The 12,621-nt window shown below is 39.7% G+C and overlaps 2 protein-coding genes across 2 annotated transcripts; both read right to left on the reverse strand.

Annotated features, from left to right (window-relative positions):
* Positions 1–269: 269 nt before the first annotated feature.
* Positions 270–8,499, reverse strand: LOC126375217 (ribosomal RNA processing protein 36 homolog). Its single transcript, XM_050022115.1, has 4 exons — positions 8,349–8,499; positions 8,023–8,267; positions 7,231–7,511; positions 270–1,794 (listed from the first exon to the last, which is right to left on the reverse strand). Exons 1-4 carry the CDS (start codon positions 8,409–8,411, stop codon positions 1,655–1,657), a joined length of 729 nt encoding a protein of 242 aa, XP_049878072.1. The 5' UTR covers positions 8,412–8,499; the 3' UTR covers positions 270–1,654.
* Positions 8,500–9,612: 1,113 nt separating this feature from the next.
* Positions 9,613–12,382, reverse strand: LOC126375099 (uncharacterized). Its single transcript, XM_050021941.1, has 7 exons — positions 12,334–12,382; positions 12,014–12,031; positions 10,969–11,168; positions 10,587–10,707; positions 10,129–10,302; positions 9,821–9,996; positions 9,613–9,735 (listed from the first exon to the last, which is right to left on the reverse strand). The coding sequence occupies exons 1-7, from the start codon at positions 12,380–12,382 to the stop codon at positions 9,613–9,615; spliced, it is 861 nt and encodes a 286-aa protein (XP_049877898.1).
* Between the last annotated feature and the right edge of the window lie 239 nt (positions 12,383–12,621).

The raw sequence follows: 12,621 nt of genomic DNA on the forward strand, positions 1-12,621 counted from the left end.
AACTTATTAGTAATAAGTTGTTAATAGTAACTTCATTAATGTAATAAATATTATTTTATTTCCAAGTTGCTGATTATTATAACAATGGCAAGTAACATCATTATTTTCCTTGTGTATTTTCCCATTCTTCTTCATAACAAAAACAATGAATAGTACTTAATATATACTACTTAAATGATTGTTATACATTCATACCCACTAACTACAAACTGAAAACATTTAAAAACTATAGATACCGAAATTAGGATTCAAGTAAATTAAAATATGAATAGAATAGAAATTGTTTATTATAAAAGGATGCCACACACAAAAACAAGACTATAACATAACTTAAAATTTTCACAGAGCAATTACAAAAATAACATAGAGAATGTTCATTAAAATGATTATAAGGTGGTGGACGTCCTGAGATAAAAGGGCCTCACTCAGCACAAGTCGCGGCGTGAACCACGACGCTGGTATTACGTGGGCCCTGCTGGGTGAGGCGCGAACGTGAGTCGTGTTTCATAAATATGCGTTAGTGTACTCGTACATAGATTATTTCGTCGAAAGGCAAAATTATTTAATCGCCAAGAGGCAATTTCGAGAAAAATCCGTTTAAAGTATTTCTCAAAATTTTTTACCCATTTATCCAATTTCGACGAAGTCCACGTACGATTACCTACATTGTTTTTTTTTTTCATTTTTTGGATCTAGCAATACATAATTACCATAACATAGACTGCTATTTTAGGATATTTTGGCGATAACGTAATTTTGCCATTCCAGTGACGATATATTACCAAATTACTTACATAGAATTTAAGTGTACATAAACAAATATTATGAAAATGAATCTAAAATTAAAACATTTAATTACAATCAATATATTATTATGTACATTGAGGAGCTCGAAGGCGCAGCGGTAAACGCGCTCGGTCTGCGATTGTTGAAGTTAAGCAACTTTCGCAAAGGTCGGTCATAGGATGGGTGACCACAAAAAAAGTTTTCATCTCGAGCTCCTCCGTGCTTCGGAAGGCACGTTAAGCCGTTGGTCCCGGCTGCATTAGCAGTCGTTAATAACCATCAATCAGCACTGGGCCCGCGTGATGGATTAAGGCCCGATCTCCCTATCCATCCATAGGGAAGGCCCGTGAAGGACGTTAATGGGCTGATGATGATGATATGCACATGAAACATTTTACATAACACTATAGATACATTGAGGCCACATTCCCCGACAAAAAAATAGATGGTGCTGTACAACATTGCCTTTGTTTAACCATCTCATGAATAACAGACATGTGCATCTTTCATCTTTGTTTTTGGGTATAAATGAGGTGATCACCCTTGTTATTACACCCAGGAACAACACATTTTCCATTCATTACCTTCTCCTCCTTATCCTTGTGATCAAAATAAAGTGAAGCATTATAGGGAGCCACATAGTACTAATACTTAATATCTGATCTAATCAATAATATTTTTTTTATATATGCCTCGGCCATTACGTTTTTTTATTTATGTAAGTATGTGAGCAATAAGAAAATAGGTAAATAAAATATCCCGTTATATTTGTAAAGCATCATCTATTTTACTTTGGGGAAAATGGGAGGGAAAGTCCGTCATTTCTAACAACTTACTTTTATTTATTTTAATTTATACAGCTTCTCCATCAACTGACTCCAGTGGGTGCCTTGTGGGAGCGTTTCTTGACCTTCTGTTGGCGTCTCTTTAGATGTCTCTGGATGCGTCCAGTGCCTTCCTTCTTCAGCTCCTCATATTGTCTCACTAAAGCCTCAACTCGACTCTCAGCTGTAAAATTAAACATTGTCATGAATTACAGAACAGGAATTTGTGCTAAACGGTGTAACCTATTACCAGATTGGTGCTAATTCCTGTAAATAACATCTAATTTTATTTTAAGTTATATCTGTCATTTTCTTATCCGCCGAAAAGGAAAGGGACGGGTAATCGACAAACATAAAATTTATGGAACACACGTCAATTTTAAGCACAAATCTAAACCAACCGTCTAAAAATTTTACATCAGTCAATAACCCGACACATTCATTTACTCATTCTTCCTAAAATTAAGAGCTGTGAATCATCCGTCCCTTTCCTTTTCGACGGATATGAAAATGACGGATATAACTTAAAATAAAATTAGGCGGTGTCTCCACGAATCGGGGCCATTGTCTACTTTAACTGGGCAATTAGAGAAAACTAACCGAATCTGAAATGTAGTATTGTGTATTGGATATGGCTTTATACATACATAATCTCTTGTCTCAATCATACTAAGCTGCATACCATCCGTGCAAAAGAGACATACATATCTCTCAACTGCTGCCATGGTATGTTTTAAGTGGTATAGGTGGAATATTCTACTGGAATATAGTTATGTGGCCTTATACATACATGTCTCTTGTCTCATTCATACTAAGCTGTATACCATTCGTGCAAAAGAGACATTTCTCTCTTATCTTGCGCTCTTGGCGATGTACTATATTTCTGTCCTGCTGTCATGGTACCTATGTTTTAAATGGAAAGGTGGAATATTCTTATCTAGTAAATGTCTGTGCCATAGAGAAAGCCCTTTTTATTATTTTGGGCTTTAAGATAAAATTAATTTATCATTCGTTCCTTCCGGAGCTGTCAAAACCTTGTACATACTTGGATGGCGCTCCGCGTCAATAAGAGTTTTCTAGAGTAAAAGTGTATAACCTCACGAGATTTTGTGTATAAAGTGTAGAACTAATCGAAGTGCAAGTGTACTAGTGTTATCCCAGTGTTACGCGTGCGAAATTCGATAAAATCTCAAAATCTGCGCAGTGCTCAGCTAAACTTTTAATTAACTACCCACAAAAATATTCATTATTATTTCTATTCCTTTCCACCCACCCTCTTTTCTCTGAACCTATCATTGTCACTATGACAAACGTCAGTCAAGTGACACCTCCTGTGTTGCCATAATAACCAAATTCCTACCAAAAGGATAAAAATGAGTGAAACATCGGCAAATAGCGAAGGAAACTGTCAAAAAGTTTACACACAACAAATTTTTCATCCTAGTTTCTTTGAAAAGAAAACAAATCCTCAGCTACTAGATAATCTTCCAACCGAGACAAACGCCAGTCAGTTAGCCTCGAACGATGTTGTAATAAGTAGCGACGATGAAGAAAAGCAACCACCTCCATGGCAACGACCACTCAGTAAGAAACGCAAAATGGGAGCAAACTCTTCTCCAGTCTCACCGTCTACTCAACCGAATGTGACTCAAACGTCTAATCGCTTTGATGGGCTACTCCTGGATCAAGATGAAAACACCCTGCTAAAACCCACTAGCAAACCTCCTCCAATTATTCTATACGGTATTGAAGACGTCAATGAACTGTCTAAGTGCCTAGAAACAGTCACAGACAAGAATAGCTTCAAGCTAAGGATCGTGAATAAAAATCTTCTTCGAATTCTTATAAATTCCACTGAGGAATACAAAAAAGTTATCTGCCTGATTAGAGAGAAAGGCCTTATTGGACACACCTTCACGAGAAAGGATTCTAAATGCTATAGAATAGTAATTAAAAACCTTCACTACACTACCCCACACTCAGCTATCATAGAAGAGATTGAAGCTTCAGGCAACAAAGTACGTGGCGAGGTAATAAACGCCCGTTACGGACCCAATAAAACTCCCACTTCCACGTTCTTCGTCAACCTAGAACCTAGCACAAATAACAAGGCAGTAAAGAATATAAAATACATATTTCACCAAGCAATTAAAATCGAAGACGCTCATAAGTCTAGGACAATAGTTCAATGTCAACGTTGTCAACAATATGGTCACTCAAAAAATAATTGCATGAGACCATATAGGTGTGTTAAGTGCGGTGAAGAACACAAAACTTCTGATTGTGCCAAGAAGGATCGGAACACCCCTGCAAAATGCGCTCTCTGTGGCTGTGACCACCCGGCTAACTACAAGGGCTGCGAAGTGTACAAACAAATCACCAATAGAAAGTCTATCAGTCGCTCTCAACAAAGGAATAACCCTACTGCTAGTGCAAAACTTAATACCTACTCTGAGACCCAAGATCTCATTAACAAAAATAAAAACAACAACAATTTGCAAATCAACCAAAACGAACCTCCTAAGAAACTGAATAAGTCCTATTCTGACGCACTCTCAGGCAAACAAGAACCTCCGAACGACAACCAAAACCAATCCCAACAGAAATTAAATATTACCAACTTGCAAGATGTCCTCATACAACAAAGTCAAAAAATAGACCTCTTAATCCAACAAATAGGTACCCTTTTGGGACTTATAACAACTCTCGTCAGTAAACTAGTAAAATGACTACTCTACGTATTGCCGCGTGGAACATCAACGGACTTACCCCCAATATACTGGAACTTGAATCAGTTATAATTAACAACAATTTGGACATTGTACTTATATCAGAATCACATGTTACCAAGGCGAACTGCGTCCGTATCACTGGATTCTGTGTCTATCTCACTCCTCACCCAGATGGAACAGCGCATGCTGGCTCTGCAATAATAATCAAGAAAAACATTAAACATCATCTCTTGGAATCATACATAACTGATCACATCCAAGCTACAACAGTTAGAGTGGAGGAACGAGCCGCTGCTTTTAATGTCTCAGCTGTTTACTGCCCGCCAAAGCACAAAATAACTGAGTCTGCTTTCTCGGATTTCTTTGATACACTCGGCAACCGCTTCGTAGCAGGAGGCGACTGGAACGCGAAGAATACATACTGGGGATCACGTATCACTACAACAAGAGGCCGAGCTCTGAAATCTTGTATGGAAAAAAATCGTTTACTACCTATATCATCTGGCAGTCCCACCTACTGGCCAACAGATCCAGAAAGAAAACCAGATTTAGTCGACTTTTTTGTAACAAAACATATCTGCCACATGTACACGTCCATCGAGCCAAGCCTAGATGGCTCATCAGACCACACACCCGTCATCTTGTGCATTTCATCATCAATCATTTATCGTTCTCCCATTCGCGAGAGCTTATACAACAAAAGAACAGACTGGCCATCCTTTCGTGACTATCTCGACAAACATCTCAACCTAAACATTTCTCTAAAATCTGAGCCTGAAATAGATGACGCCTGCGTTTGCCTAACTAATCTTATTCAAATCGCATTGTGGACTAATACTCCAATATATAACGCATCTAACCCATCCAAATCCAATGTACCCTCAGAAGTTAGAAGAAAAATATCAGAAAAAAGAAGACTAAGAAGAAACTGGCAGCAAAGTCACCACCCTGACGACAAAACAGCTCTTAACCGCGCCATAAAGGAATTGAAGGAATTGCTTCAAGAAACCGCAAATGAAACAGCAAAAGCCCATATTAATCAGTTGTCACTGAACGGAAATGGCAAATATTCACTGTGGAAGGCCACAAAATCCGAAAAATGTCCACAGCAATCATTCCCTCCGCTTAAAGTTGGTTCAACCTATGCTAGAACTGACTCTGAAAAATCAGAGGCCTTTGCCACCCACCTGGCATCGGTCTTCAAGCCAAATGCAACTGAGGGCGATAACTCGGACGTTGAAATAGACGATGTGCTTGCTCAAGATCTTCAGCTATGTCTGCCCCTTAAACCAGTCTCACCAAAAGAGCTAGCTGGGATAATATCTGAAATGAAAACCAATAAGGCGCCAGGGTTCGACCTTATAACTCCCACGGTACTAAAAGAACTCTCCAGGAAATGTCTTGTTTTTATTGCTACTCTCCTCAATGCCACGCTTAGAGTGGGATACTACCCAGCGCTCTGGAAAGTATCGGAGATTATCATGATCCATAAAGATGGAAAACCAGTTCACGAAACTGCTTCATATCGGCCTTTTAGTCTTACACCTGTACTATCAAAGCTGTGGGAAAAAGTGTTCGTGTCGAGACTGAAAGTACTCATGGAAGACTCTCCGATCATCCCAAACCACCAGTTTGGATTTAGGCAGCGGCATTCTACTATAGAACAGGTTCACCGTGTCTATCAGAAAATTCGACAATGCTTTGAGAAGAAAGAGTACTGCTCAGCTGCATTCCTGGATGTACAACAGGCTTTCGATCGTGTTTGGCACAAGGGTCTGTTGTACAAGATAAGGACTCTTTTACCTCATTCAGTGTTTCCCATATTGAAATCATATTTGATGAACCGCATATTTTATGTGAGACAGGGAGATGCAACATCACGACTCCATAAATGCCTCGCAGGGGTGCCCCAAGGATCAGTCCTAGGGCCTCTACACTACAACATTTTCACATGTGACTTACCGCAGTCTCCTCGGGTAACCATTGCAACATTCGCCGACGACGCGGCATTTCTCTGCACCGACCCAGACAAAAGCACAGCTTCCTATTACCTCCAAAACCAACTGAATGCCACCGCCGCTTGGTTGAAAAAATGGAAAATTAAAGCTAGTGCTTCTAAGTCACACCACATAACATTCGCTCTCCGCAGAGGTGACTGTCCACTAGTGAAGTTAGGCCACGAACCACTCCCTCGGACAAACTGCGTAAAATACTTGGGATTCCACCTCGACCGACGGCTGACCTGGAGTGAACATATCACTCATAAAAGAAACACCATTAACAACCGTTTCCGGAACTTGCTTTGGCTGCTTGGCAGACAGTCAACCTTGTCGCTTCGCAACAAAGTCATGATTTACTGTGCTATCCTAAAACCTATCTGGTTGTACGGTATAGAAATTTGGTCAACTGCTAGCAAAAGCAACATTCAACGCATCCAACGTGTACAAAATAACATATTTAAAACAATTTGCAATTCACCCTGGTTCACCAGAATGGATGAATTGCACAGCTACCTAGAAATGCCTACTGTCGCTGAAGAAGCACAGCAGCGTAAAGCAGTACACAAGGAACACTTGGTCCACCATCCTAATCCTTTAGCCAACTCCCTCCTATCCTCCTGGGACATAAAAAGACTGAAACGTGCGAATGTACTTACAGACTAATGGACAATGCAGTGCTGGCTGTATAGTTCAAAACAGTGAAAATAACAGAACAAATCTGATAATAGTCTAGCGACTGATGGCAGATAACATGGGAAAAAAAAAAAAAAAAAAAAAAAAAAAAAAAAAAAAAAAATCATTCGTTCCTTGGATAATTTACCCTAAATCTTAGAAAACTCTTATCTTACCACCAATTTAAAAGTACCAACAAAAATAAAGTAATCTTACATTTGTTTTTGAAGTGTGGATGTTTTCCTTCCCTAAATGTTTGCTCTACTTCTGTCTTCTTCTTGTGTTTGAGTTCTCTCTCTTCCTTCTTCTTCTTGGTGGCCTTGTGCTGGTCGTTCATTCTCTGTAACAGTCTACGGAGCTGCTTCTCTTTCTCTGGGTCGGTAGTCTCCTTCAGCTCGGCTCTGATGGCTTTAATATCTTTCATGCGTATATCTGACAGAAAATTATAGTTGTCTGAGAATTCCTTTTTATTGAATTCACCGCATAGAGGGTCGAACCTGAAATAGGAACATTTGATTTTAGAGCACGTTATTATACACCTTTTTGTAACCTATGTTATGTAATAAGAGGCTGAGATAAGTGGAAAGAGCTGGAAGACTCCTTTGTCAAAAGACAAATGGATGAGGAAGACAAATAATATCTAGGTATAAACATATTTTAAATATTAAGTTTAAGCAAAATATCAAGTTTTTATGTTTTAGTTATACGTATTGTTTATAGTTAGATTAAGTTCATAATAAAGACTACATCTACATCTCATTTAAATAATTTAAATATTTATATCAAGTTAAGACATTTATTTCGGATTTATTTTTACTTACACAATTATGTATGTGTGTCATTGTTATGTTAGTTACTTATTTTATTACTACGGCCAGTTACTACTATGTGACGACATTTTACACAAAAACATTGAATTCCAGACTATTTGTGTAGTAAATTGGCTCAGAAAGTAGTGGACTGAGGCTTTTGGCAGATCCCACTAACATTGTCAAAGAAGAGACGTACCTGGGGTCACGAACTTCTTTCTTCTTCACCTTAGGCACGTCCAGAATCATAGGAACAGGTTTTTTCGAGCTCATCTCACGCGGTCTGTTTTTGTTTTCCCTTTTGAAGACTTTTGGCACACTCTTTACCATTTGCTTGTCATTTTTCCCAAACAAGGCTTCCTTGTACACCTTAGCACCTATCCTTTCTTTAAGTTTCTGAAGCTCTTCAAACGATAAAGAGGATAATTCAGCCCTGATAGCTGTCTGCAAGTTAGTTTTATTTTATTATAAATAATATTATTAACATAACCTACACATCTGGTAAAAGTGTCTTAAACTACTTACTCTATCTCCGTCATTAAGCTCCTCTTCTTCAGAATTTATCGAGTTATCGTCACTGCTGCTCATTTTCAGGGCTTATTTCTTCAAAAATAGTAGAAATTTACTAAGTTCACTAAAATAAACGCACAAACAACAAACACTATAAATTTTTAAGGTTAGGTTTTTTTGATTGTTGCTTTTCTTATTTGTCAAATATGAATAGACAAAAACTTTGTGCCATACAGCCTAGTTAGTAATTTTATTTTTAAGTTGATTTTTTTGGACCAATTATAGTATTTTAATTTTACAATTACTACATTTTCACGGGGTCCGCTTACCTAACCTGAATATTTAACAGGTCCGGTTTTTTACAGAAGCGACTGCCTGTCTTACCTTTCAACCCGCAAAGGGAAACCAGCCCAATACAGGTTAGGTCACATACCTCGGAAAATGCATTTCTCAGGAATGTGGATTTCCTCACGATGTCTCATCTCACATGGTTTAAATCATTTATGAACCAAATACTTAGTAGATATTATCGCTTATTCTATGAGCCAAGTGTGGCCTTAGGCTGATAATACTATGAATCTTTGAGCGAATAAGAAAAGTTTCTTCGAAGTTCGGATTGCCTACTGATATTAAATTTATTACCTGTGGCTCTGTCCATACGGCTTTCGAATACATCCCGCTCAGGGGGGCTACCGGCTATGAAAACTATCAGCGTCCGAAGGACGTAATATACAATCCCGACGACCCGTTTACTCTAGCCATAGAGGCGGCCAATCAACTCGCGACACCAAACACTTCCGAACCCCGATACCGACCCCGCCGGCGTGGTCGACGATTTCCCTCATTCAGCGCTTATCAATATGGACTTGCTAGGGTCGATTAATACTGTCATATATTTTCCTCTCAGACGACGCTCTGAGCCGTTCGCGGAGAGCCCTCAGAGCTCCCCATTTGTCCGGGCAAGTAGCTAATGCCATCTGCCGCAAATCTACAATAAGTCACGTCAAATAAAGTTCATACCTTGACTTGATTTCCGATTTTATGAATGTAATTAGGACTTATTTATAAAAACTATTTAAGTACTATTGTGTCGTAGTGTCCAGGATTTTTTTCTTTGGTGTATAATTATGGTGAATACCACTCCAGCACGCTATACCGATTGCGGGTTGGTGGAGGTGGAGGTAAGTAGTGGAGAAAAAATAAATTAATATTGCATTTGTCCTTTATTCATTAAATTATTCCGGTGACTGTAATCTCAAGGTCGTTGTAAAATCAAGAGTTATTGCAAAATGCAGTTGAGGTTGAGGGAAGGAGAGTCGACATCGAAGTAGATGTGTGACGTTACCAGCCCAGGGTTGTCTGCCAAATTGTACAAGCACTGCGGACCGCTGGGGACGATGGCCTGTGAAAATATAAACAATATTATATACTTGCAACCTTTGTAAGAAAATTCATTAAACTACCTACTAGCTTGTGCTGTAATGTACCTTGACAGCTAGCTTAGGCGGTCTCTCGAAGACGTCGTAGCTCTGCTCGGGCATCTGGCCGTAGGTGACCAGTCCAACTGCCACCAGCCTGCCCCCGTGGAACAGCGGGAACCACGGCAGCATCGTCTCCGCTGAGCACTCCAGGCTCTCTGACATGTTGTAGTAGTAGTGACGACCTGCAAGAAACATTAAACATTATTAGAATGATTCGGCAAGTGACAGGAAACAATTGTTTAGAACAACATTTGAAGGTGGTTATCTCTTCGGATCGGAATGTTATCTGATCCGATGGGTGTCACTTCACTTACCCATGCCAGGAATGCAAGCCTGTTTGGTGAAGAGGGTGCTCTTGATGTCTTCAAAGGTCTTGGAGATCTTCATAAGCTTGCCGTTGAAGCCTGACACCCAGATGCCGTCCAGCTGCAGGATGCTATTGCTGACGCGAGCTGCGTAACGTTCCTCCTTGCTCTTAGCCATGAATTCTGAAATACAAGGTTTGTGGATTACAAAGTGCTATTTTGACGACCAGCACTTTGAATGCGTTTTCGGACGAATTTGCATCGTAGGTACTTGACCAATTCGCAGTTTGCACCCAGTGTGCGCACTCTTGTATCATTTAGAAGATTGTAATCGTTCCCCTGTCTTCTTACGTTTATGTACGATGCAATTCCTACGAAAGGGTGTCCACAGTGCGACCGGCGGCCTAATGCTTGTGCTTCATCAGTATATCCTTATAAGTACTTACATGTTTATTTAGCTTATTTACCTTCTGATACGAAGTAGATCTGAGTAGCGTAGTAAACTTTGCCGTCGTCTGAGGGAGTCCACTTGGTGAAACCTTGCACTTCCCAGTCGTAGATGTTGTTGGTGTACTCGTCAGTAGGGAACTATCGAAATAACATTGTGAGATATTATTTTTTTGCATCATCTTATCACTTACTTAATTACTTTCCAATTGTTAAGGTGGTGATTGATATAAGTACATAAGCGATTTTCTCGATACCATATGTTTGTTTTGACATAACTTATTGTAGTTTTGCTTCGGACTCGGATGGCATTTGCCACTTGACTGGGAAGACTCGATCAGTGGTTAAGTACTTTAAGGAAGCAAGTGATTGTACAATAGGCAGGTGTAGCATGTTACTCACAGCTGTCTGGTAGCCGGCGATGTAGCCGGTGTCGTCAAAGAGCACGCAGGACTTCCTGGACTCGTGGCAGTACAGGATGAGCGAGGGCAGCAGGCTGTTCTCTGGGCGCGGGGTCTCCGTCCACTTGAAGGTCTGACTGGCCTCAGTCACCGTCAGAGGCATCTTGATGAAGCGCTTCGTCAATGGCGCCCCGAAGCGCACTATATTAACGATATTACAATATAGCGCTTAATTAGGTAGTGCAGTATCCTAGGTCTATGATAAATTATGAAATCCTGATTAAGTACGAAATAAAGACAGATAAAAACTGAAGAAAATCATTTTCTTTTTTCTATTTAACTTATGAATAAGTCCGATATTTTATCTATGATGTCACAGTGAGTTCATACAAGTTCCATATTGATTTCGTGTTTTGACGTTTAGCAAAATAGTAGAACATTGAAAATTATGTATAATATTATGTTGTTGGTATACTCGTCAGTAGGGAACTATCGAAATAACATTGTGAAGTAAGAGTATTGCGCCTCTATTGGTTTACCTTACTGAGATGGAAACTAGCCTATTCGAATAAATAACAATATTAGCTCCTGAGAAGTTGGAAGGTATTTAATGAAACAGCGCTTGCTCCGACCTCCGTGGTCCAGTGGTTCAGCGTAGGTCCCCAGTTCGATTTTCGGTGGGTACATATCACAAAAAATTACTTTGTGGTCCCTAGTTTGGTTAGGACATTACAGGCCGATCACCTGATTATCTGACAGTAAGATGATCCGTGCTTCGGAAGGCACGTTAAGCCGTTGGTCCCGGTAACTACTTACCTACTGGCGTAAGTAAGTAGTCGTTATATGAGCCATGTCAGGGGCCCTTGGCGGTTCAATAGTGACCCTGACACCAGGATCGATGAGGTTAGTACTCCACCTCACAACCCAAACGATAGAGCGCTTGCTCCTGCGCCCCGCTTGCTGACGTCATGCGCTATGCAGTGCGTGCAAATAGTGCGTATTTATTTTAGTTGATATTGGAAAAAAATCGACGTGAAACCTCTTACCTTTCAGACTCGCCGATGCTGAAAAATGAAAAACAAAAAACATTAGTTAATAAATAGTTTTATTTAGGTAATATTTTTAATAGCCATAGAGCAACACGGACATCCGCGGACCATAGCTCACGGAGAAAGGGGATGAGCATGGGGGGGGGGGGGGGTATAAATTACAGGATGTTGCCTCTTTTATTTTATTTTTATGACATGACTTATTGTGCATTTGCCGCAAATGGCATTATCTATACTTGGCAAATGGGGAGTGCTGAGGGCTCTTACCCGGACATTGGTCAGTGCATAAGGTAGAAGAGCAGGTATTGAAAGCTCACCATATGTGCCGGCGACGGTGGCCAGGAGGATCAACAGTGCTTGCTTCATGGTGCTTGATGTAACTCTCCCAAGTAGCAATCAAGAATTGTGATTAAGTCATATATGTCTAAACTTTAGCTAAAGTGAGATTTATCCAAATCAAATAGGACTTATTAGGACTTCATAAATTCATTTCCTTCTTTAATACTATATAGTTTTCAACAAATCCTACTTTAGATAATTTAGAATACACAAAACCAAGTTAAGTATTCACAAAACTATTTAGTCTTATCTCAGCCTACTGTTAA

Source organism: Pectinophora gossypiella, chromosome 18, assembly GCF_024362695.1.
Source record: "Pectinophora gossypiella chromosome 18, ilPecGoss1.1, whole genome shotgun sequence".
Lineage (NCBI taxonomy): Eukaryota > Metazoa > Arthropoda > Insecta > Lepidoptera > Gelechiidae > Pectinophora > Pectinophora gossypiella.